Source organism: Ictalurus furcatus, chromosome 17 (assembly GCF_023375685.1).
Source record: "Ictalurus furcatus strain D&B chromosome 17, Billie_1.0, whole genome shotgun sequence".
NCBI classification, from domain to species: Eukaryota; Metazoa; Chordata; class Actinopteri; order Siluriformes; family Ictaluridae; genus Ictalurus; species Ictalurus furcatus.
The window spans coordinates 22,988,054-23,010,074 of record NC_071271.1 but is presented as its reverse complement, the minus strand read 5'-3'; the positions used below and the strand labels follow the sequence as shown (position 1 = coordinate 23,010,074).

The window sequence follows — 22,021 nt, the reverse complement described above, 5'->3', positions numbered from 1 at the left end:
CAATAATGCCATTATATATAAAGAGATGTCTGTTAATTAATTACTTCATTAATCCTTTTTTTCTTTTCCCCTTCTTCCTCTTTTTTTAATTAAAAAAGCCAGGCAGACATTCAGTATAAGAAATTTGACCACCGTCTCTGCAGTTTATCTTCACCTATATTCAGGTCTTCTCTTATTCAGTTAATATCTCTTTATATAACTGCTGTCAGAACAGATTTTACTATTTGAATACTACTACAGTTTTCACTATATTAATATATTCGAAATGGAAAAAAAAATTAATCATCGAACCCCACAATCCCATGTATTTTTAACCTTTTAATCCCAGTGTCGTGGGCCGACATGAGTCAACCACCTTAAAACTATTACTGACTATTATTTAACAACAGCACGTCACAAGTGTTTTCTTGCTCTTATACCACAGCAATTCATCAACTATTCCAATTTTTCATTTTTAAACAACACATCATAAGTTTTTCTGCTTAAATGGTGGGTAGAAAAGCATTTGGAACGCAGCCAGAGTGAATATTTCCTGTGTCAGGTCGAGTTAAAGATGGCGGTTATTTACAGTGACAGGAAGGCATTACAGAAACAGTGAGGTTTATATATTTTTTAAAAAAAAAGTATTATATTGCATTAATGTGACACATAAGCACGGTGTAGAGCTAATTCTCTGTGTGTGGCGCAGTGTAAAATTTTTTAAAGCTTTTTAAAGCCATTTAAAGCCATTTTAAAGCCATTTTTAAAGCCATAGCTTTTGTTTTTCATCAGAGATGGGAGGGAAAAAAAGCACAAGCTTGCGTAAAAATCTGATTATTGACATTCTGTAGACTCATTAGTGGGGGACAAAGACGTGGTTATTTTTTTTTTTATCGCAAATTGTTGTTTAATACTCAGTAGTAGTGGCTTAGAGAGGCTTCTTACACCTTTTGTATGTATTGTGTTTACTGAGAGAAGCTCGAACAATTCCAGCTCTCTGCGTTCTCTGAAAACGTTAGAGGAGAGAGTCACTATAGAGCCATTTTATGGGATTCCTTATGATCTTTGTGGCATTTTGTACCCTGAAGAGTGCACTCGGTGTTGCGTTTATTGTTGCCCTTCCTGCATTGTGTAGAAAGATGGGCCGAGCAGCGATGCTGTCCATTAGCGCAGCATGGGGCAGGAAATGAGCTTTTCCTCCATCTTCCCCTCTATCGACTTCCCTTAGGGCCCTCTGCTAACCACACTGATTTTAGCTAATCTCTCACACACTGACACTTTGCTCTCTCTGTGTGTGCGTGTGTGTGTGCACACACTCTTCCTGCTGTTATTTATAGAGCTGTGTTCTTCCTTAATTAAGCTCCTAATGTAGCTATGTGGTGACGGAGCTGATGCAGAGCGACCTCCATAAGATCATCGTGTCTCCGCAACCCCTCAGCTCCGACCACGTCAAAGTCTTTCTCTACCAGATCCTCCGAGGTAAAAAACCTTCACACACGCATGCCACCTCTCACATCTGTCCAGGTCAAAGTCAAACACACCCACAGATACTATCCAAACCAAGACTTTCTCTTCCAGCTCCTCTGAGGCAAAGAGAGCTCATAAATAATTCATCTGTAGTGAAACATGTTACAGATTTTTAAAGCTACAGGATGTACGAGTGTGGAATTTTGCCCTCTGGTAAAAATATATAAATAAATTATATATATATATATTTATTACAATCTACTTTACTGTGTAAGAACATTTTCAGAGCTTGGGTTGTACTGTGCTTCGTCTCCACAAGCAGAGGTGCCAACTTCTACAGTTCCGCCGTAGTGCTTACGATTTTTGTCCCCTTGATACAGCATTACAGTAGATAAAAAGTTTCAGCTAGCGAATAATTCTAGTTCACTAAAGGAAATGATTCGGTTAGTTGCGGTTTGCTTCGGCTGCGTAGAATATGTTAACTCTGACATGTGTAATTGTAAACCTCGGTCTTGTGAGCCAATAAAAAACAAGAAGGCGGGATCGTGATCTCTTTGGTCTGTAAAAAAAAAATGGATGAGCAGGTAATTAGCAGGTAAGTAGCTGGTAATTAGCAGGTAAGTAGATGGTAAGTAGCTGGTAATTAGCTGGTAAGTAGCAGGTAAGTAGCTGGTAATTAGCTGGTAATTAGCTGGTAAGTAGCAGGTAAGTATCCATCATACCAGGATTTTTGTTTGTAATTGTCTTACTGTTGCATGGTGCATACCTATAAATGAATAAAAACAACCAGAAAAAAACCCAGAAATCCAGTACCCAGTATCGATACTGGGCTGATAGCAGCAAAAGAACGGTAGATCATATATCAGAGCAAACGTGTCCGATATCAAAGAAATAGCATGGATTTGAATTGGATTTGGAAAAAGAAATTTATATGTGGAAGCAGAAATGTTTACATGTGAAGAGACTTCAGTAGGTTTCAGGTTTCAGTATCGGTAATGGAAAAGTATCCTGCCATCTCGAACAAATACAGGTATTCCGACTGGTCTTTCTGCTGCTAGGATGTTCCTGTTAGCAAATTTGCTATCAACCAGAAATCAGGGCTGCGTCCCAAACTGCATTCTGCACACTAAACGGAATGGATAAATATTATAGACGCTTCACACAGCATTATGTGGTCTGTGGCACGTAATCATAAGATGTAATTACATCTCTGTTGTATCGCTGTTATGATCCGTCAGCGTGCTGCTCGCGCAGGTCTGCGGAGTGAGATTACGAGCTGTCCGTGAGGCTCTTTGAGGCCAATTATCATGAGCTATCTGGCTTGAAGACGGTTCAACGGAAAAGGCTTCACTGTTATGATTCCTGCGGGTCTGCGTTATCACGTGCCGGATAATTGGGGACGAGTCTTTGGCGGTACTGCTGACATAGGACGTATCAGAGCTGGAACTTTCCCAACTGTTTGAACCTGACAGCTCTGCTCGTGACTTAACCTAGGTTACTAGTGTATCATTCATCCGTCAAAGCATACAGTGACTTAATCCGTCGTGTCCTAAGGATGGGGGCGGAGTCATCCGGGACGAGGCCACGCCCATTCTGATGGAAATGCTTCATTGTTAGATAAAGGAGAAGAACTTATTAAATAGTTATTGATTTGCAGCGATGCTTCACTCTAAGAAGACGAGTGGAGTCAAACCATACCAGCAAAATAAGTAAATGCCCCCACAGCATAACGTAGCCACCGGGTTTTACAGTACATCAGGATCAGCACTTCAGATACGTAATGGATCTTCTGACTGTGGTTTCTGTCGTCCCGTCCACAGGTTTGAAGTATCTGCACTCCGCCGGCATTCTGCACAGAGACATCAAACCTGGCAACCTTCTCGTCAACAGCAACTGTGTGCTCAAGGTTAGTATCGTCCTCCTCTGTCAGCGTTCGTACACTCAGGCCTCATCCATCAAGTATACGGATATTTTTGAAGCATTTTTAAACCAGCATATGGAAGCATGACTCTATATAAGCATAGTTTTTACCCTTCATTAAAAAAAAAAAAAAAAAATAGATCCAGCATTTTCAAAAATATCTCCACGTAAAAATAGAAAAATAATAAAAAATTTAAGCCGCAAGCAGCATTTAAAGGGGCCAAGCACCAGAGGTACAGCAAGCGCAATTCGGAGCCTGAAGAACACGAAGAGGAGAAATAGAATGTACAGGAATGAATAAAAGATAGGTTCAGATGCACAGCTGAGAATAAGATTGAACAGGAAATGAACAGAACAGATGCATTTATTTGCATGCCAAGAGGTTAAAAGGTTAACGCAATGCTGAGCCACAAAAGAAAGCAACCGAAACACACAAGACTACAGACACTTTTAAGAGCTTGCACCACATGGGAATCCAATCCCGGCTCCGTTTATCGCAGTGCGCCACACAGAGAATGCTGAGGAGCGCTTCCATGGTGAGAATGAGCACGCAAAAGCATCAGTTAGAACGTTAACAGATACCGGCTCATAACTTTTGACCAAACGTAGCATAAATATCAAAATTCTGTTCAAAATTTGAACGAGGAGTAACGAAAAAACTGAATACTGTACATTTTAAAACGGTGAGTACTGTAACGGGTGGGGTCTTAATGTAAGACATGGATTGTGAGCAACATGAGGAGAGTGATCTGATGAGCTAAATTTCTTTTCTGTAGGACAAAGTGTTCAACTGTTCTAACCATTTGAAAAGTGAGTTTTCGAACTAGTGGTGGCGCTGTAGAGTTGGTCCTAGAGACCCCATAATTGGTCCAGATACTCTTCTTGGTCATATCTATGAGTGTGCCAAAGTTCATCATTTTCCTACATGCGGTTCATAGGGCTACCATAGACTCCCATTGGGGAATAATAATAAGAAGGGGAAGAGGAACAATAAGACAACTAATGGATACAGTAGGTGCTTGGCCCCTAAAAACACGCATGATCACGCCAGCCCAGAAGGTGACAATAGTATGCCATAAAGTGTTCTGTGAAATGTCTCAAGGATAACATTACGCGCTGAGGGTTGAGCTTGGGAGATTGGGAAATGCATAAATGCATACATTTAAATAACGAACACGAGGAGTCATATGTGTGTGGACTGATGATGAGATGGATTTACTGCTTAAGGTTACACGTGAGTAAAAAGTGTTCGCCCGGGTCTTATCCAAAATCCCAGTTTGCAGTGGGGTTTGTCGTGCCGGAGCAGTGGATACACGAGCAATACAGCGTGAATCATTCTGATGCGTCACCATGACGGTGTAATAATACACTAAAGTGGAATTAACTTGTCATAAAATGTCAGATACGAAATGATATGAGAGGAGTCCTAGCTCACGCATAACACACGCGAAACTGCAACGGAAACTTGCAGCGACCCGGTGACGTCAGCGCCGTTAATAACATTATATTTACATTTATGGCATTCGGCAGACGCTGTTATCCAGAGAGACTTGCAACAAAGACTATATGACTAGGAAGTCTATATTAATAAAAGCATACTGGTTCACTAGGTCACGTTCTGTAGTACTATCAGTCTAAAAACTCTGTTGTGGAGGTTACTATAGTATGACAAAAACATTCAAAAACAGTGAGGTCAGAGTTTTAAAGGTGCGATAGTGAGGATTTCTTAAATGTGTAGAAATTATTTTAAAAAATACTTCAGTCACAAGTGTATGACGTGGCTGGGGGTGGGAAACAACAACAGTTTGGCCTCTTGTCAGTCTTTTTATAGACACGCCCCCAGTGCCCTTTCGCGTCCTCATAAATAATTATAAGGAGAATTTTGCATGATTATAAAGCTGTACGTTCGTGGTGGTTTTCGGCGCCCCCCTCCATGTTGGTCTGGTTTCAGACGCACGTGATTCTATCGAACCCCGGTGCAATAATAATAATAATAATAATAATAATAATTATTATTATTATTATTATCAGTATTGTTATTTTGGTGCAGCAGTTGACCTTTTTAAAAAAAAAATTATTATTCAAATTTTATTCAGTTCCACTTTTAGAGACCCCAAACGTGTCCTCAGACTATCCCCGAGCCGAATCTTTACGTCCCCCTGTTTAAAGTACAGCATATAGAGGCTTAGCGTTGTCCTTGGTGCTCTGTTAGCGTTTAACATAACAACACAGTATGAGTATGGCGAGTTCTCAAAAGTAAATACACGGTAGTGGTGACTGTGTACGTATTACCGTAATGTTCGACGGGACAGTAATTCCGCTCTTCTATTTTTAGATCAAACACAAACACACACAGAAACATGCGCATCTTTGGCTGCACGAGGTCATGGCTGCTTTGGGATTGATTTATGTGCTTAAGTCCTAGCATAAATCTTTATTCCTCAGCCCAAAGGCAGAGCGCTGCTAAAACTGTGTGTGTGTGAGAGAGAGAGAGAGAGAGAGAGAGAGAGAGAGAGAGAGAGAGAGAGAGAGAGAGAGAGAGAGTGAGTAGGTCATGCAGCTAGAGAAATGTCCTCGAGGCGAAATATGGAAGAGATGAAGCTCTCAGGCTGCAGATAGAGAATTATTTAGCATGCATTAGCTCATTTATCCTTTAAGCTCCTTTTTTTCCCGGAAAGAGAAAACATTTTTTCCTCCTTTTACCACCTGCTCGCTGTTCTTCAGAGAAGTCCTCGTGCGTGTCTGATCGGCCCTCTGCAGATCAGACCGAACCTTTTAGAGTCTCGTGGGTTTTTATCGCCGGTATCACGTGTGTGTGTGCGCGCTCGCGTCTCAACGTGTGTTTCTTAGCACAGATTGTCATTTTAGCATGCTGGCTCGCTCAGCACTCGGATTTTCATCATTCCGATTAGAGAAGTGATTAACATCACGCTCCTAAACTCTCTCTCCCTTTCTGTCTTCATGTGACAGGCCTCGAAGCGATGGAGAGCTGCTCTTCATGAATAATTGGGAGCTTTTTTTTTTTTTCTGCTGTGCTCCACATTAATCTCTCTCTTTCTTCTTCTCCTTCACTTCCTGTCCTCCTGTCCGTTCATTTATTTTTAGCCAAAGCAAGAAAGATGACAGGTTTATGAATGAGTCTGCGATGATGGTGCTGTTTATTACGAAACGCCGGAAGAAACACCCAAATCGACATTTTTCTGAAAACTAGGACTTTAGTTATATCCTGTGGTTTTAAAAATAGTTCAGTGTGATGCAGCGTGAGTTACTGTTACCATCCAAAAGCGGATTGTTTTCCCGTAACTGCACACCCAGGACGGTTTTATTCCTCTTTTGCTACAGCGGTTTTCGCTTACGTTTTCCCCGTTTATTAAAGCGCAACACGTCACACTTTCACGTCGGGGAACTGGCTTGTCAGACTTAAATTGTAACAGTTTAGTGAAAACTGAAAAGCGTTCAATGATTAAGGCATGATTTAAAAACACTCGAACCCGATAACTAAAACAGATCATCTAAAATATAAATGTGTGCCGTATGTTCTGAATATTGACCAGGAGTTTAGGCAGAACATTCTTGATTTTGCATTTTTAGTTATGGTTAAGAAGAAAAACCAAAATTTTCCAGGTTGGCCATTTTCAGGGGGTTAAAATTCTCGTACTTAGTCTCGTACTGTGTTCCCGTATTGTCTCTACTGCTTCCTCTCACTTTTCTCTTCATACGCCGCCTAGGGTGTTACGTTATAAATACTTTTCGCCGCAGATCTGTGACTTCGGTCTCGCGCGGGTGGAGGAGCCTGACGAGTCGCGTCACATGACCCAGGAAGTGGTGACGCAGTACTACCGTGCCCCCGAGATCCTCATGGGAAGCCGGCATTACTCCAACGCCATCGACATCTGGTCCGTGGGCTGCATCTTCGCCGAGCTGCTGGGACGACGGATCCTCTTCCAGGCCCAGAGCCCCATCCAGCAGGTACACCCTAACTGACAGAGCAGATCTATTGGAGAGAGAGACAGAGAGAGAGAAAGAGAGTCAGCGAGAGAGAGATGGAGAGAGAGAGACAGACGGAGAGAGAGACAGACAGAGAGAGAGAGAGAGACAGATGGAGAGAGAGAGTCAGCGAGAGAGAGATGGAGAGAGTCAGAGAGAGTGAGATAGCTAGAGAGAGAGATAGAGATGGAGAGAGAGTCAGAGAGAGAGTGAGACAGACAGAGAGATAGATAGATAGATAGATAGATAGAGATATCAGTAATACATACTCATACCATGTGAGTCTGGTCTACGCATTTTCACGTATAGTATTTAAAATGAATTGTATAAATTGCAGTCTGTTCCATGTTGCTTCTTTTTCATTCCTCTAACTTGACGTACTTCTAATGAATCTTTATTGACGTCTCGCGTGTTGCGCAATATGACCATATACCGTATACCGATACTGCGTGTGCCATCGGTGATGCATCGCAACCTTCAAGAAGACCCTAAATGACCTTTAGTGTACAAATGAGTCTTGCCTACTTGATATGAATACGTCTAGACATGACTGGCTGAAATTTAGCTCTGGGATTTCTGCCTGAAACCAGGATTCAGGGTGTTCATCTCTATCAGTAATCTAGCAAAACTTTACAATTAGATCTGAAGCGGCGGTCAGAAACCGGTCAGACTGTGTCCTCCCATTGTGCATTTTGGCCCATCGTGCACAAACGCGCTAAAAGGACGAGATTGAAGAGAGCGAGAGTCTGAACTCGGCAGGGCCGCGCTCAAGGCTGTGTGTTCCTAACGGCCATGAAGCTTGATTTAAGGGATGAAGGCCAGGATCTCTGCTGAACAAGCACTAAAGTCGCACAGCAATACTTAAGACTTTACAGTCTACTTAATGGAATGTACTAGAATAAAACCATCCGAGGAAAAGAGGTATTGTTTTTCTCTATACAGGTCACGGCCAACGCGTTCTGTTAGGACGTTCGTTTAGAGCAGTAGCTGTTACAGGATAATCCTAAACTCGCTAAAGTCACATACACAATGTGATAAACACGATAACTCTAGGTGCGTCCTAAACGTTAGCCTAAATATCAACTCTAACAGGTAGCGTAATGCTCCAGCTAAGCTCTTATTTACCAGCGTAATGGCACTGAATTTATTTTCATTTATTTATATTGTGAAATGGCGAATATGAAAGCTTATACTGAAGCACTGTTGATTTCCTGTAACAGCAGCTCTGACATGAGCGCAGCTGCAAAACACAGGCGCTATAGTTTCTATAGTAACCACTTACACTAGGACATCATCTAAGCCTAATAATAAATGGATTTGTTGTTGAATGGGCTATTTAAGAAAGGAAAAACATGCGTAATCGTCGATATGGTGAACTTTTCTGTTTATTCAACAGTCATGGGAGGAGTCTCCAGTGTCAGCACTTTGTACGCATCTCGGCACGTGAAAACGTCCCGAGTGTGGTCAGATGGATCTAGTATTTCTTGTTATAAGTTGACAGTAAACCATATATAAGATTATTAAACCTGTTTCTAGAAGATGTTGCTTCTTTCTAGAAATAAATGAGTTATTAATAGCTCATAATTAAAATGAGCGCTTGAAATGAGTAAAACTATGTCGAAAAAGGTCTAATACTCTTAGATTTGGTCGTTTTATAATGGAAAATACTACGTACATTTGACTATATTCGAGATCTTTCCACTCGTTAATTTTGTCGTTTTTTTTTTTCAGTGTAAGAGTCAGAGGTAAAAGCTGTGACTTGAAGTTTTCCGACATCTTCAGGACAGAGGAGGTTACGCTTTGTGGTTTCTCAGTAACATGACAAACTGCATTTTTACCGTATTGTCTTAAACCAGGAGTTCCCAAACATTTTTGGGCATATGACCGCGAATGGACTTTTACGGATGTTCTGTGAGTCCAAGCTAGGCCTGTCACAATAATTACGTTATATGGTATAACATACGTTTTATGGGCGTGACCTCGATATCGCCCGTTTCTTTCCATAAGAATGAATGTCACCAACAATAAAAAAAAAGAGTTGGGACACTGGGTAAACTGTAAATCAAAACAGAATGCAATGATTTGCAAATCTCATAAACCCATATGCTATTCACAATAGAACATAGAAAACATATCAAATGTTTAAACTGAGGAAATGTACCGTTTTAAGGGAAAAAAATAAGGTAATTCTGAATTGGATGGCTGCAACACAAAAGGCTGGAAAAGTAAGTGTTAGTAAAAAGAAACAGCTGGAGGTTGATTGGGAACAGGTCAGTAACATGACTGGGTATAAAAAGAGTATCTTAGAGAGGCAGAGTCTTTCAGAAGTAAAGATGGGAAGAGGAGCAGCAATCTGCGAGAAACTGCGTCTACAATTTGTGGAACGATTTCAGAATAATGTTCCGAAGACTATCTCATCATCTACAGTACATAATATCATCAAAAGATGATGAGAATCTGGAGAAATCTCTGTGCGCAAGGGACAAGGGTGAAAATCAATATTGCATGCGTGTGATCTTCGGGCCCTCAGGCGGCACTGCATTAAAAACAGGCCTGATTCTGTAATGGAAATCACTGCAGGGGCTCAGAAACACCTCCAGAACTCATTGTCTGTGAACACAGTTCACCATGACATCCACAAATGCTGGTTAAAGCTCTATCATGCAAAAAAGAAGCCATAAGTGAACATGATCCAGAAACGCTGCCGTCTTCTCCGGGCCAAAGCTCATTTAAAATGGACTGAGACAGAGTGGAAAACTGTTCTGCGGTCAGATGAATCGAAATTTTTAATTCTTTTTCTAAACTATGGACGCCGTGTCCTCTAAACTAAAGAGGAGATGGACCATCCAGCTTTTTTATCAGTGCTCAGTTCGTAAGCCTGCGTCTCTGATGGTACGGGGTGCATTAGTGCCTATGGAATGGGCAGCTTGCACATCTGGAACGGCAACATCAATGCTGAAAGGTGTATAAACAGGTTTTAGAGCAACATCTGCTTCCATCCCATCTTTACTTCTGAAAGACTCTGCCTCTATAAGATACTCTTTTTATACCCAATCATCTTACTGACCTGTTGCCAATTAACCTAATTAGTTTCAAAATGTTCCTCCAGCTGTTTCTTTTTAGTAACACTTACTTTTCCAGCCTTTTGTTGCCCCGTCCCAACTTTTTTTTTCCTTAAAATGGTACATTTCCTCGTTTTAAACATTCGATTTGTTTTCTATGTTCTATGAACGACACGCAAGATATTAACAACGCACTACCGATGTTTTTTGAAGAAGAAAAATCTAGAAAGAATAGATTCGAATAGTGTATGTAGTAATCCAGTCGTGGTCAGTAATGTTGGGGATCGAGCCACTTAAGTCCGACGAAAAGTAGTTATAGTGACAGGCCTTGATCACCTTACTTTTTTTTTTTTTTTTTAAATTTCCATATCCAAGGTGTAACCTAAGTGACTAAAACCCAAAGGAACAGTCCTCGCACTCACTTATCAGTCTAGTGGGAACGGTGAACTTGCATTTCCTGACGCGCATCTCTTTCCACCGCTACATCCGATGCATAAGGAATAAAACATGATGAGGTGTGCTGTTCTAGGAAACTTGTTCACACCTGGTGTGATACAGCCCATGGCGAAACAGATGCGTGGTGCATGACTTTGCAGCATTTAGTCCTCCAGATATACATAAGATACGCGGGCGTGCGTGAGAACGTCGTCGCTTCTGGACGCGCACGCATTCACTAGCTGGTGCGTCAAAGCCTTGTCCATCAGCTTTCCAAGTCCAGCTGTAAAAGGTTAAGCGAATTCATGTTATTCTGAAGATCCAGAAGCCTGGGACACAAAAACGAACCTTTCAGTAGGTTTGAAGGCTGCGTGAGAGGAATAACCGGATGTAGTAGGAAAACTAGTTAGTGTTAGTACTCGGTGTAGAGTACTAGAGAAGTATGTGAGATTTATCCATTTTATTGCGCAATTCTCACGCTACTGCTGGGTGTCAGGACGGTGAAAAGACGCACTGGAAGTGCAACTCCCAGTAACATCCTAAAACGGCAGCGCACAAAATCCGTCTTTGTAGTTAGAGCGGCATTTCTACTAATAATTTGTAAAACAAGTGGAGGAAAAGAGGACGAGATTGTGAGTTCTAGAGAGAAAAAGACAGGCTGGTGAGGGAAGGATCCTTTATAGCTGCTCTAACGTAAGTGAGAACAGGAACTAGCGTGTTATCGCCGATGGTCCAGAACAGTAAATGTGGAGACAAAGTCACTATAAGCAGATAAAAAGTATGACATCGTTCTTTTATTAGTAAAACGTCGTAATTGTTGGCAAATTGACGTAGCGTACGAGAAAATGAAACGCGTAGGGATGTGCTGTTCCAGGACAGTAAATGAGTTTGGGGTGATGAGGGTAAATCCATTTGTGTGAAGACACCCTCGCAGCATTATTATTTTCTTATAACAGCATGACACAAAGGCTTTTATTCCTTATTTAATACAGCCCCAGGATTTTAATCTTGCCAAGCTTGTGATGATGAGTGCTTACATCCATGTTGCGTATATGCCATGTGCTGTATTCAGTATATTAGTTGTGTGATTCTGATTGGTCAGAAGAAGCAGCAGTTCCTGAAGTAAAGAAAACGCTCTTTGTTGTATTGATTGGCTGCAGAAGAAGAGAAGGCACGTGTTCTTTTAATATCTCAGCTCCAGCTGGTCCTGTGTGTGTGTGTGTGTGTGTGTGTGTGTGTGTGTACCTATTGTCGATGGAGAAGTGTGTACAGCTGGCTGTCCACCCAGAATGGAATGTGCCTCCTGGCCCCCCCCCCCAAATCTTACACAACTCTCTCCAGGACACAATTTGGTTGACTTGAGATTGCGACTGTGCACCACGTGTATAAACCGACGCGTTAATTAAAGCGCAGTAACTCATAATACTTGTATAATGTATAATAAAGTCATCATAATTTCAAAACGCACGAACAACTCTACAGGTTTAGAAACTTTTGTAAATTGCGTTTTTTTTTTTTCCTACTTTGTACTGGCGCGTTACGCGTTTTGATCGAAATCTTTTACGGGTTCGTCAGAAAATGTGCAGGAAGCTTTGTTTGATGCAGACGTGGTGGAACTGGATCAGTAAGAGGTGCAGTGTTTGCACGGTTGAGCTTAATTACCAGTGCTTGGACCCCTATGCTCGCTGCTGTATTGATAGTCTTAGTGGTAGTATTGATGAGCGTGAAAACTGACTTCTCAACGTCACGTTCTCTTCACCGCTCGCTCGGTTTATTCCAGGAGTAGTTCATGCTGAGGGAGATTCACACCTAATGCCTTTCATTTTGTGTTAAAGTAATGGTGCATGTTATAATGTAATAATTATTATTTAAATCCGAAGTGTGATTTTTGCCTTCCTCGATTATTCAGTAATATGATCTACTCTGTTTTGTATCGTTCTCACTTTCTCGAAACTTCTCTCCGTCAGTTGGATTTGATCACTGACCTGTTGGGGACACCGTCTCTGGAGGCCATGAGGACGGCGTGCGAGGGAGCCAGAGCTCATATACTGAGAGGACCACATAAACAGGTACGTCTAATGATGGATTCATGAATTAAGACTACACTACACGATATTAACCCTGATTTCCCAGCCACCGATAAATGGCGACGACATTCCCTCCCCCACTCCGCCCCTCCCCCCCGGTCGGCGACTACTCCCCCCCGCCATGTAGCGTGCCCTGTTCACCGATACGATATTCTCAGTCTGTACGCGCTCGCTGAGGCGCTCATATTCTCTCAAGCATGTTCAGTTTTCTCGCTGATGAGTCGCACAGTGTGAAACCCTCTGCGACTAGTCGCGAGTACAGCGATGAGAAACAGCCTTAAGAGTCCGAGAGGATATCATCTGCTCGCAGGTCCCTGAACCCAGTTTATCTTCTGTCAATTTGTGTGGGAGAGTGCGAGTAAAATGTAAGAACAATAATGATGCTTCTGTAAAAACTTTTTTTTTTTTTTCTGTCATGGCATACCCAAACGGTTGTTAGTAACAGCAAAAATAAACATAATTTGATTCCTGTCAGCGCACAGCTCTAATAGAAATAGCCGTGTTTCTTTTCACGATACGCTATACCCATGTCTCAACATCCATTATTTCCTCCTCGTTTTCTCTCATTTCCATACAGTTTCGGTGAAATGATGGACAGCTCTTGTGTTTCTGTTCGTACAAAAAAAAAGAAACAGAATTTGGGGATCTCTCCAGGTGAAAGATTGTGTAGTATGTACATCGTTACGACACCAAACGACCGAATCGCAAACGACGCCAGTCGTGTAGCGCGAGCAGGTCAGCGCTTCTGAGATTTCGAAAGTCGTGTAGCATGCGCTCAACGCCGCACTAAGAAAGTGAAACCATGTAGAAATATGTAGACGAGTCCAATAAACATATTTGTTGTTTTTATTATGTGTCACGAGAAGCCTGACCAACTTCCGAAGCTAAACATGGGTGTGACATGAACCTTTCGCATGATCTGACAAATAATAATGATCAAGTTAAAACAATTTCTTAAGTACTAGTTTGATAACTTCATGGAGATGCCAGTGATCCTGACCCGTTCTGCTCTCCGGACCTGCCTGATCCATACTGATTCCCAACCTCTGGATGGGGCTCTCATCACTTAGATGATTAAAGTCTGGAGATCGCTGAGGACGGTACCGCTTGAAGTACCATGGAAATAGTTTTGGATCTCAATTCCACATGGACGTTCTCGCTGTGGTTGCTGGGACTACGGTTGCAGCGATGGCCTTGGGACTGCGATTACCACATGCAGTTTTACACTCAGGTCTCCTTTAGTGAACAGTGGACTAGTTCAACAAACAGACTTCATATAAAACCATAATGAACTTTCTTTTACTTTCACACTATCCGTCGTTACCCAGATGAGGACGGGTTCCCTTCTGAGTCTGGTTCCTCTCAAGGTTTCTTCCTCGTATCATCTTAGGGAGTTTTTCCTCACCACCGTCTCCACCGGCTCGCTCAATAGGGATAAATCCACACACTTACAATCTCTATCCTGTGTTTATATGTTTCTGTAAAGCTGTTTGAGACAATGTCCACTGTTAAAAGTGCTATACAAATACAATTGAATTGAATTTAATAACTACAACTATACAGCATTTTCTCCGTAACTTTGGATGTGTGTTTGGTTCATTATTTTGTTAAAAGATCCATTTATGGCTGAGTAATAACCTCCTGCCAGAGGCTTGCTTATGTGGTTTAGGACACAGTGGGAAACGTCATCAAGATGTTATTGGGGCTGCCATCTTGGACAACCGGATTGTTTTTCACATCACAGTTCGCCTCTCAAACGATTTGAAATCTCACAAAATCTCACTACCATGTAACAAAATTATTTGAAAATGAGATTATAAATCCCAGCAGTGTCATTTGAAGCACATTCGTGAAGGATTGGGTTTGGTGAAGAATTCCATTACAGTGGATTTTTAATATCATAATAAGCAGCGTGGAGCCTTTGCCCACATCACATTTCTCATTCTCGACATCTGCGCAAACCTCTGATGTACGTCAGTCTTAATCCTAGATCTAGAAAATGTCTTGTATTGATGTATTTGTTCCCAGAGAGTCTGATTATAACGAAATCACCAGGTTTGTGTGTGTCTGCGTTGGTGACCGGCACTTCCTGTTGGGTGACAGCACCTCGTTCACCACTCATGTGATGTATCTGGCTCTGCTTTCTTAGCTGAGCTCAGCGTTTTCTGTCCCGCACTCTGTCACTCTCTCTCTCCACTTTCTTTCCTCTGGCATGCAGATTTTCCACTGCTTGGTCTTCTGAACTTGAGCCATGTCTGAAGAGTGTGGGTGGATCTCAGCGCTCGGTCGTTTTCTCCCTGTGTGTTCTGCCCTGCGCTGGGCTGTGGGCTGTTCTCTCGCTCTGGTGGTGGTCTTGAGCTCTGCTCCTCTCTGCTGTGCGCGGGTTCCTAAACTCTGTGTGTACAGAGCATGGGGATTGTATGTGGCTTGACAGATACCAAAAATAGTGTAGCTAGTGAAAACATGCAGATATGAGAACGGCCACAGCTTTTGGAGGACTCGGCCGGCCATTTTGGTTTATTTACAGGCATGAGAGTGAACAGTCTCTTGATTTTATTAATAGTTGTCTTCTTTTTCTCCAATCCGTTTCTTCTTCTTGTTCGACTTCTTCCATCATCTTTTTGTCGTGGTCTTCTTTTTCTGTCTTTTCTTATCATTTTTTTTTCTTGTTCTTCCCTGTCCTCAGTCCCCTCTTTCCTCTTTGTTTACGTCGTCATCATCATATTGTTCATCTCATCTTCTTCTTATTCATCTTGTTTGTTTTCATCTTATCAATAGTCTTCTTCTTTGTTTTCTTCTTGTTGTTCTTCTTCATTCCCTTTCCTTTTTTGTCCTTCTGTTTATTCTTTCTCTTTGTCTTCTTCTTCCTCCTCCCCTTCCCGTTTCTCTTGTTGTTGTTGTTGTTGTTGTGTTCTTCTTCTTCTTCTTCTTTGTTGTTGTTATTGTTGTTCTTCTTCATTCCCTTTCCTTTTTTGTCCTTCTGTTTATTCTTTCTCTTTGTCTTCTTCTTCCTCCTCCCTATCCTATTTCTCTTGTTGTTGTTGTGTTCTTCGTCTTCTTCTTCTTTGTTGTTGTTATTGTTCTTCTTCATTCCCTTTCCTTTTTTGTCCTTCTGTTTCTTCTTTCTCTTTTTTCTTCTTCTTCTTCCTCCTCTTCCCGTTCCTTTTCTTTTTCTTCTTCTTCTTCTACTTCTTGTTGTTGTTCTTTTTCTTCTTCTTTTTCTTCTTTCCCTTTCATTTTTTGTCCGTCTGTTTCTTCTTCTTTCTCTTCTTCTTTTTCTACTAATTTTCTTCCTCTTCCTCCTCACCCAGTTCCTCTTATTCCTCTTCTTCTTATTCTTCATTCCCGTTCCTTTTGTCCTCCTGTTTCCTCTTCTTCTTTTTTTTCTACTGTTTCTTCTCCTTTCTTCCTCTCCCCGTTCCTCGTCGTCTTCTTTATAGTTTTCATCTTCTTCTTTATTATTATCTTCTTCCTCTTCTTTTTCTTCTTTATTATCTTCTTCCTCCTACTAATCTTCTTCTTCTTCTGCTGCTGCAGTTGAATAATAATGGTGTCATTTCAACTCTGAAACATGGAGAGCCTTTCGACGTGATCCCTGTCTACATCGTGAAGGCTATCAGGCATTTTGATCGATATCTATTGTGAATGCCTCAGCAGAAGTTAAGGATTGGTGATCAGACTTGACTGAGCTAAGTCGTGTGGAAACAGTGTGCTGAGACTGGTGGACTCTGGTGGAATTAGATCAGTCGGTGTTGCAGTAATTGCGCTGTTGAGCTTAATTACTAGTGCTTGGACCCCGACAATCACTGCTTTCCACTGTATCATTAGTAGTAGTATTAGTAGTAGTATCTGTATTGTTGTTATTTTATGAATGTGCAGTTGTAGTTACTGTCTCTTCAGAGGTCTCTCAAGTTATTCCAGGATACTGAGAGAGATTCCAACCTGATCCTTTTATGGAGTCATTTTTGGGAAATTTTACGTTGAGATAACGACACATTTAATCATATTTAAAATCATGAATGTGAGTTTTCTTTGGTAACTTTAGATGTCTATTTGTGTGTGTGTGTGTGTGTGTGTGTGTGTGTATATATATGTGTGTGTGTTCTATTGACTTTATAGTTTTAATGTCATGTGGTTTGAATGTATGGTGTTGTGTGTGTGTGTGTGTGTGTGTGTGTGTGTGTGTCTCTGTCTGTGAGTGAGTGTGTGAGAAAGGCTTGCCGCTGGACCAGTGGCCATGCAGTGGGTCGATACAAGACAGGAAGTGGAGGGCCGTAGTGCTTGCTCTGCAGTTACTGTTCTTCCGTAGCGCTTTCTTTATGCAGGCTGCTGAGGACTGCAGAGCCAACACCCAGCACCAAACACACACACACACACACACACACACACACAAATGCCTGTGCATAAATCTTATCCACTTGCTAAACTGATGATTGTCATCGGAGCTAGATGACTAGGCCCTTTTACCCCACCCTTTTTCTCATGCAACCACACACAGACACACACCCACCCACCCACACATACTGACATTTGGCTGACCTTGTCATTCGACGCCCTCTCTCTCTCTCACACTCTGGTCTGTGTGAGCATGGCAGGCCTCGATACAGGATGTTTTAAACACATCTATCGACTGCTGCTCTATTTACAGGCGTTGTTCCAGTGGGTGGGCGGCGTAGAGATGTGGGGGGGGGGGGGGTCAGACGGTTCAGACGGTTAACTCCACCCACACGCACTTGGAACGATGAGGTTACTGGACATCACTGTGGTAACGAGGTGATGACAGGGACTCCAACAAATTGCCCCGCTTGTTGCTAATCAGCTCTGAGGTGTAAATGACACGTTCATAAAACTCCTTAAGCATGCTTTGGATGAATAAGGGTTCCAGCTTTCTAAAGAGGTGCTACCTGTAACCTTTTCTTAAAGGTTTAATGTAACGTAAAAGCGAGAGACGATTTACAAATTAAATATACATTTAAAAAAAAGATTACTACGAGGACAGGAGTGTGTGCACAAGTTTTTTTTTTTTAATTATTATTATTATTAGCCCCCAAAAATACCAAAGTAGAGAGGTTGTCTATTCTGAAGTGTACCCATTAATAAGAAAGTGGACGTGCTGACGGGTGTCAGGGCGTGGTGTATTTTTCTTTGTGATTTGCGTTGACAATGCCGGTCATGTGACGTGTAGAGGAACAGGACGGTGTTACGAGGCTCTCTTGATCCGGAACCTTATTGATCACGGAGAACGTCTGCGCCTTCTCTGCGAGACATCCATCAACAAGATTGCCGAGAGCAAGAAAGGAAAAGGGCCTCAGGATTTAGAGAGGTGTCTCCGGTCATTTTGGCCTCGAAAGCCGCGATCGCGCGGCTGGAGAATGGACAAGAGGAGAAGTAGGAATAGAGGACAAGTTCCCTTTGGAGTCCGGATCCTCTCGAGGTTTCTTCCTCATGTTGTCCTCTGGCCTACTCATGAGGGCCTCTAAATCTACATCCAGATTTTCCGTAAAGCCGCTTTGTGACAGTGTCTATTGTTATTAGTGTCATACAAATCAAACTGAATTGAATTGAGAGGAGGATACAGGAGAAAGAGTGAGGAAATAAAAACAGGGACTGGTACATCTCGGTCCACTGGGGAGCTTGTTACAAGCTATTAATTTTGCAGCGCTCTCAGGATCAGTCGAGTCGAGAGAGAGAGAGAGAGAGAGAGAGAGAGAGAGAGGGCTTTTAGGCTTTATAGCCTCTCGTGAACTGCTGCACAGATAGAAAAGAGAGCAAGGTTGCATTGTGGTTTGTGAATTCCCTGATCCACCTTATCTGCTGCACCGCTTGGGTTTTGTGTGGGGAAAAGCTGGTAAGTTATCCAGAGACAGATGTATACGTAAGGCCTTGTTGTTTTTCTCTTTGAGGCGGCGGCGTGATCAGATTTCCACCCACACATACACACACACACACACACGCACAGCATCCCTCGTCCGCAGCAGAGGGTGGGCTGATGGTCAGAGAGTGGACTGTCCAACATCTATGAGTATGGGAAGCGGGGGGAGTGTTGGGTATCCGTGTTCAGAACCGGGGCAGATGTGGCCTCCCAGGTGGACGCGGTGTGTGTGGCCACGTCCTTTCATGTTTTTCACAGCTATGAGGCACAGATGGCTGCCTGACCTTTTCTTCAACCCACAGCAGTGCTTCGGTGTAACTAGCACAGTGCGATTTGGCCAGGCTAGTCATTCAGGACGTACACAAGATTTCCCACCGTACTGGAAATTAGACCGTCAGCAGAAAACGCAACACGCCACTTATTCCTGCGTCATTTAGTACATCTTTCCTAGATTAATCTTTTATTTCCACACCGTCTCAATCTCCGAAGAAAGGAAAGCGTCAGCTTTTAGAGTCTCGAAAACTTTGCGCGTAGGGTTCGTGCACAAATAAATACACCAATCTTGCTGGGAATAAGATCCTGCAGGCCAGTTTAATTTTATTTTTTTATTTTTTTTTAAATTATAAATAAACTTCTAAATAAAAAGTATTTTAGATCGTATTGCTTTTCTCTTGACTTTATTTATATATGTGACCTTGAAGTAATCCCAAAGTAATCAGATTACATTCCTTTCATATTGTGATACATGGATTAAGTTACTGTAGTCATTTGTAAGTGTTACTGTAAATGTACATTATGAAAGTAACCCTCGCAACACTGCCTAAGTACTACTGTATACACGGGGCGGCTGTGGATCAGGTGGTAGAGCAGGTTGTCCACTAATCGTAGGGTTGGCGGTCCGATTCCCGGCCCACGTGACTCCACATACCGAAGCGTCCTTGGGTAAGACACTGAACCCCAAGTTGCCCCCGATGGTAAGTTAGCACCTTGCATGGCAGCTCTGCTACCATTGGGGTGGGTGTGTGTGTGTGTGTGTGTGAATGAGAACCAGTGTAAAGCGCTTTGGATAAAAGTGCTATATAAGTGCAGACCATTTATTATATATAATTTGGTCATTTATAGTATTTGGTCATATATAGTGCACCATTTGGGACGCAGCCATAGTGTAGTGCTACTGCTGAAGTCCATTCTGTCTGTTGCAGTTTAAACGTACACTCTCACTGATATTCAGATGCACTTGAATATTCCATATTTTGGACGGTTTAATAGAAAATGCAATTGAAAGGAATTTGGCACCATCCATCACCTTCTGGGCTTTAACACAGTATCACTGCTGTCACACTAAACTCAGCTAAATATTCTGCCTTTTCGACTGAAACTGGAAGCTAAACTGCTTTTGATGTGTGTGTGTGTGTGTGTGTGTGTGTGTGTGGGAACACAACCCTGCTGCTGCTCAATCTCAGCATGACACTCTAGCCTGCAAAAACGCCCAAATACCCATCTCTCTATCTCCGCCTTTCCAGCCTAGATTTCCGTTACACCACCATACACACTCAGGCATAGAGAGCAGCCTGTTTAACCGAACTCACTTCACACTTTGGCAGCACTGTTGTCTCTGACAGCACACACACACACGCACACGGACGTAGATCGTGGGCTTAAGATGCCGCTCACTGATTCTCATTTCCTCTCTGAGTGCAGAGAACACACAAATACATTATTAGAAACAAACGCATAATGTGTTCCGAACCGATACCTGGAAACCTGCAGGTCTCGACAAAATACTTGTGCGAGCAGGAGGGTTTTTACTTTCACTTGGGCCCGGGCGAGCGCTCCGCTACGAATCCTTTGGGACAAACAGAGATGCAGAATAAAATTGACGTGAAACCAAGGAGACTCCAGAGTACTCGGAAGAGCTTGCGGTTTTTGGGCCACCGATTTGGGCCAAGCACCTCATGTGACAACATCATCATCAGCGCGTTCATCCAAAGCCCTCTTCGATTCATGTGCGTCGATTACGAGTATAACTAAAAGGTCACGTCTGCACACAAACGTCACTGCGAAAGACCGTGCAAAACAATGTCGTGCGATTGCAATTCAAGTAGTTTTCCGCCCAAAAAAAAGCATAAAAAAGCTCCGTGAAATCCTGTACGGACTGCTGAGTTTTAAATTAGTCGTTTTGTAGTAGTTCCGAGGCAAAGAAAGGGGCGGGGGGGGTTAACCCTTTCTGATTTGGGACACTCCCACTTGAGGTTTAGATGCAGATACGGATATTCGGAACGTTAAACTGATAGAGATACAGATTGTGTCACCGTTAAACTCTTACGTCGGACTCACCGCTCCACTCAAACGCTAACAGAGAGATGAGACCTGCACACGTGCTTCATTCATCTGTTGAGGAATTCTGTTTTTCAGCCTCTGTTCCTCACCTGGTGCTGAAGGATTCACATTGGCTTATCAATGGTGTGTGTGTGTGTGTGTGTGTGTGTGTGTGTGTGTGTGTGTATGACCTACAGTAGCTGGTGATGGAAATCTACAGCCTGCACGTGTCACTGAAGCATGCTGGGGTTTTGCAGGTCAAGTAGAGGTCCCATGGGCGTTACCACACAGGAAGTTGAAGCGCAATTCTGTTCTCGGAGTCTAAACCGTCTGTACGACCGAACTTTGTCTTTTAAAATCAGGATGGTTCCTGTCATGGGGTTTGTCTCTAGAAAGAATAAAGCTTGGCGATATAGAAAAACAGTTGTGATGTATATTATAGCAGAGTATGTTGATAATGATTAGGAAAACTTGTTGACAAAGCTTGCTTTAAATAGACAATATAATATAGTTCATTTATTGGTCTCGGTCCTATGTTTTTTGTTTTGTTTTTTTTTTGGGGGGGGGGGGGGTGTATTAATTAATGATTGTTTTTATTTATCGCTTTGAAGTATTCCAAAGAATAAAGGGTGAAAATGGATTACTTTAGAAAGGTAATTAATAACAATCGTCCATAGGGGTCGCTGTCCCGATGCATTTCTATCAGGATATTGTCCTGCGTAGTGTGTGTTACAGTATTACATTACAGCACTGTTGAATTCTTTATTCTGATTGGTCAGAATAATAATAATAATAATAATAATAATAATAATTCCTTACATTTATATAGCGCTTTTCTAGACAGTCAAAATGCTTGGGGGGGGGGGGTGATAGAGAAGGGCCAATGGGGGTAT

General features: G+C 42.3%; 1 protein-coding gene across 1 annotated transcript in view; it reads left to right on the top strand.

Moving 5' to 3' along the window:
* nlk2 (nemo-like kinase, type 2) overlaps positions 1-22,021 on the top strand; it is a 95,591-nt gene that overhangs the window by 63,005 nt on the left and 10,565 nt on the right. The window contains exons 4-7 of the mRNA XM_053647563.1: positions 1,352-1,458; positions 3,267-3,352; positions 7,126-7,335; positions 12,818-12,919. Coding sequence (XP_053503538.1) covers positions 1,352-1,458; positions 3,267-3,352; positions 7,126-7,335; positions 12,818-12,919 — 505 coding nt within the window. The remainder of the gene's footprint in view (positions 1-1,351; positions 1,459-3,266; positions 3,353-7,125; positions 7,336-12,817; positions 12,920-22,021) is intronic.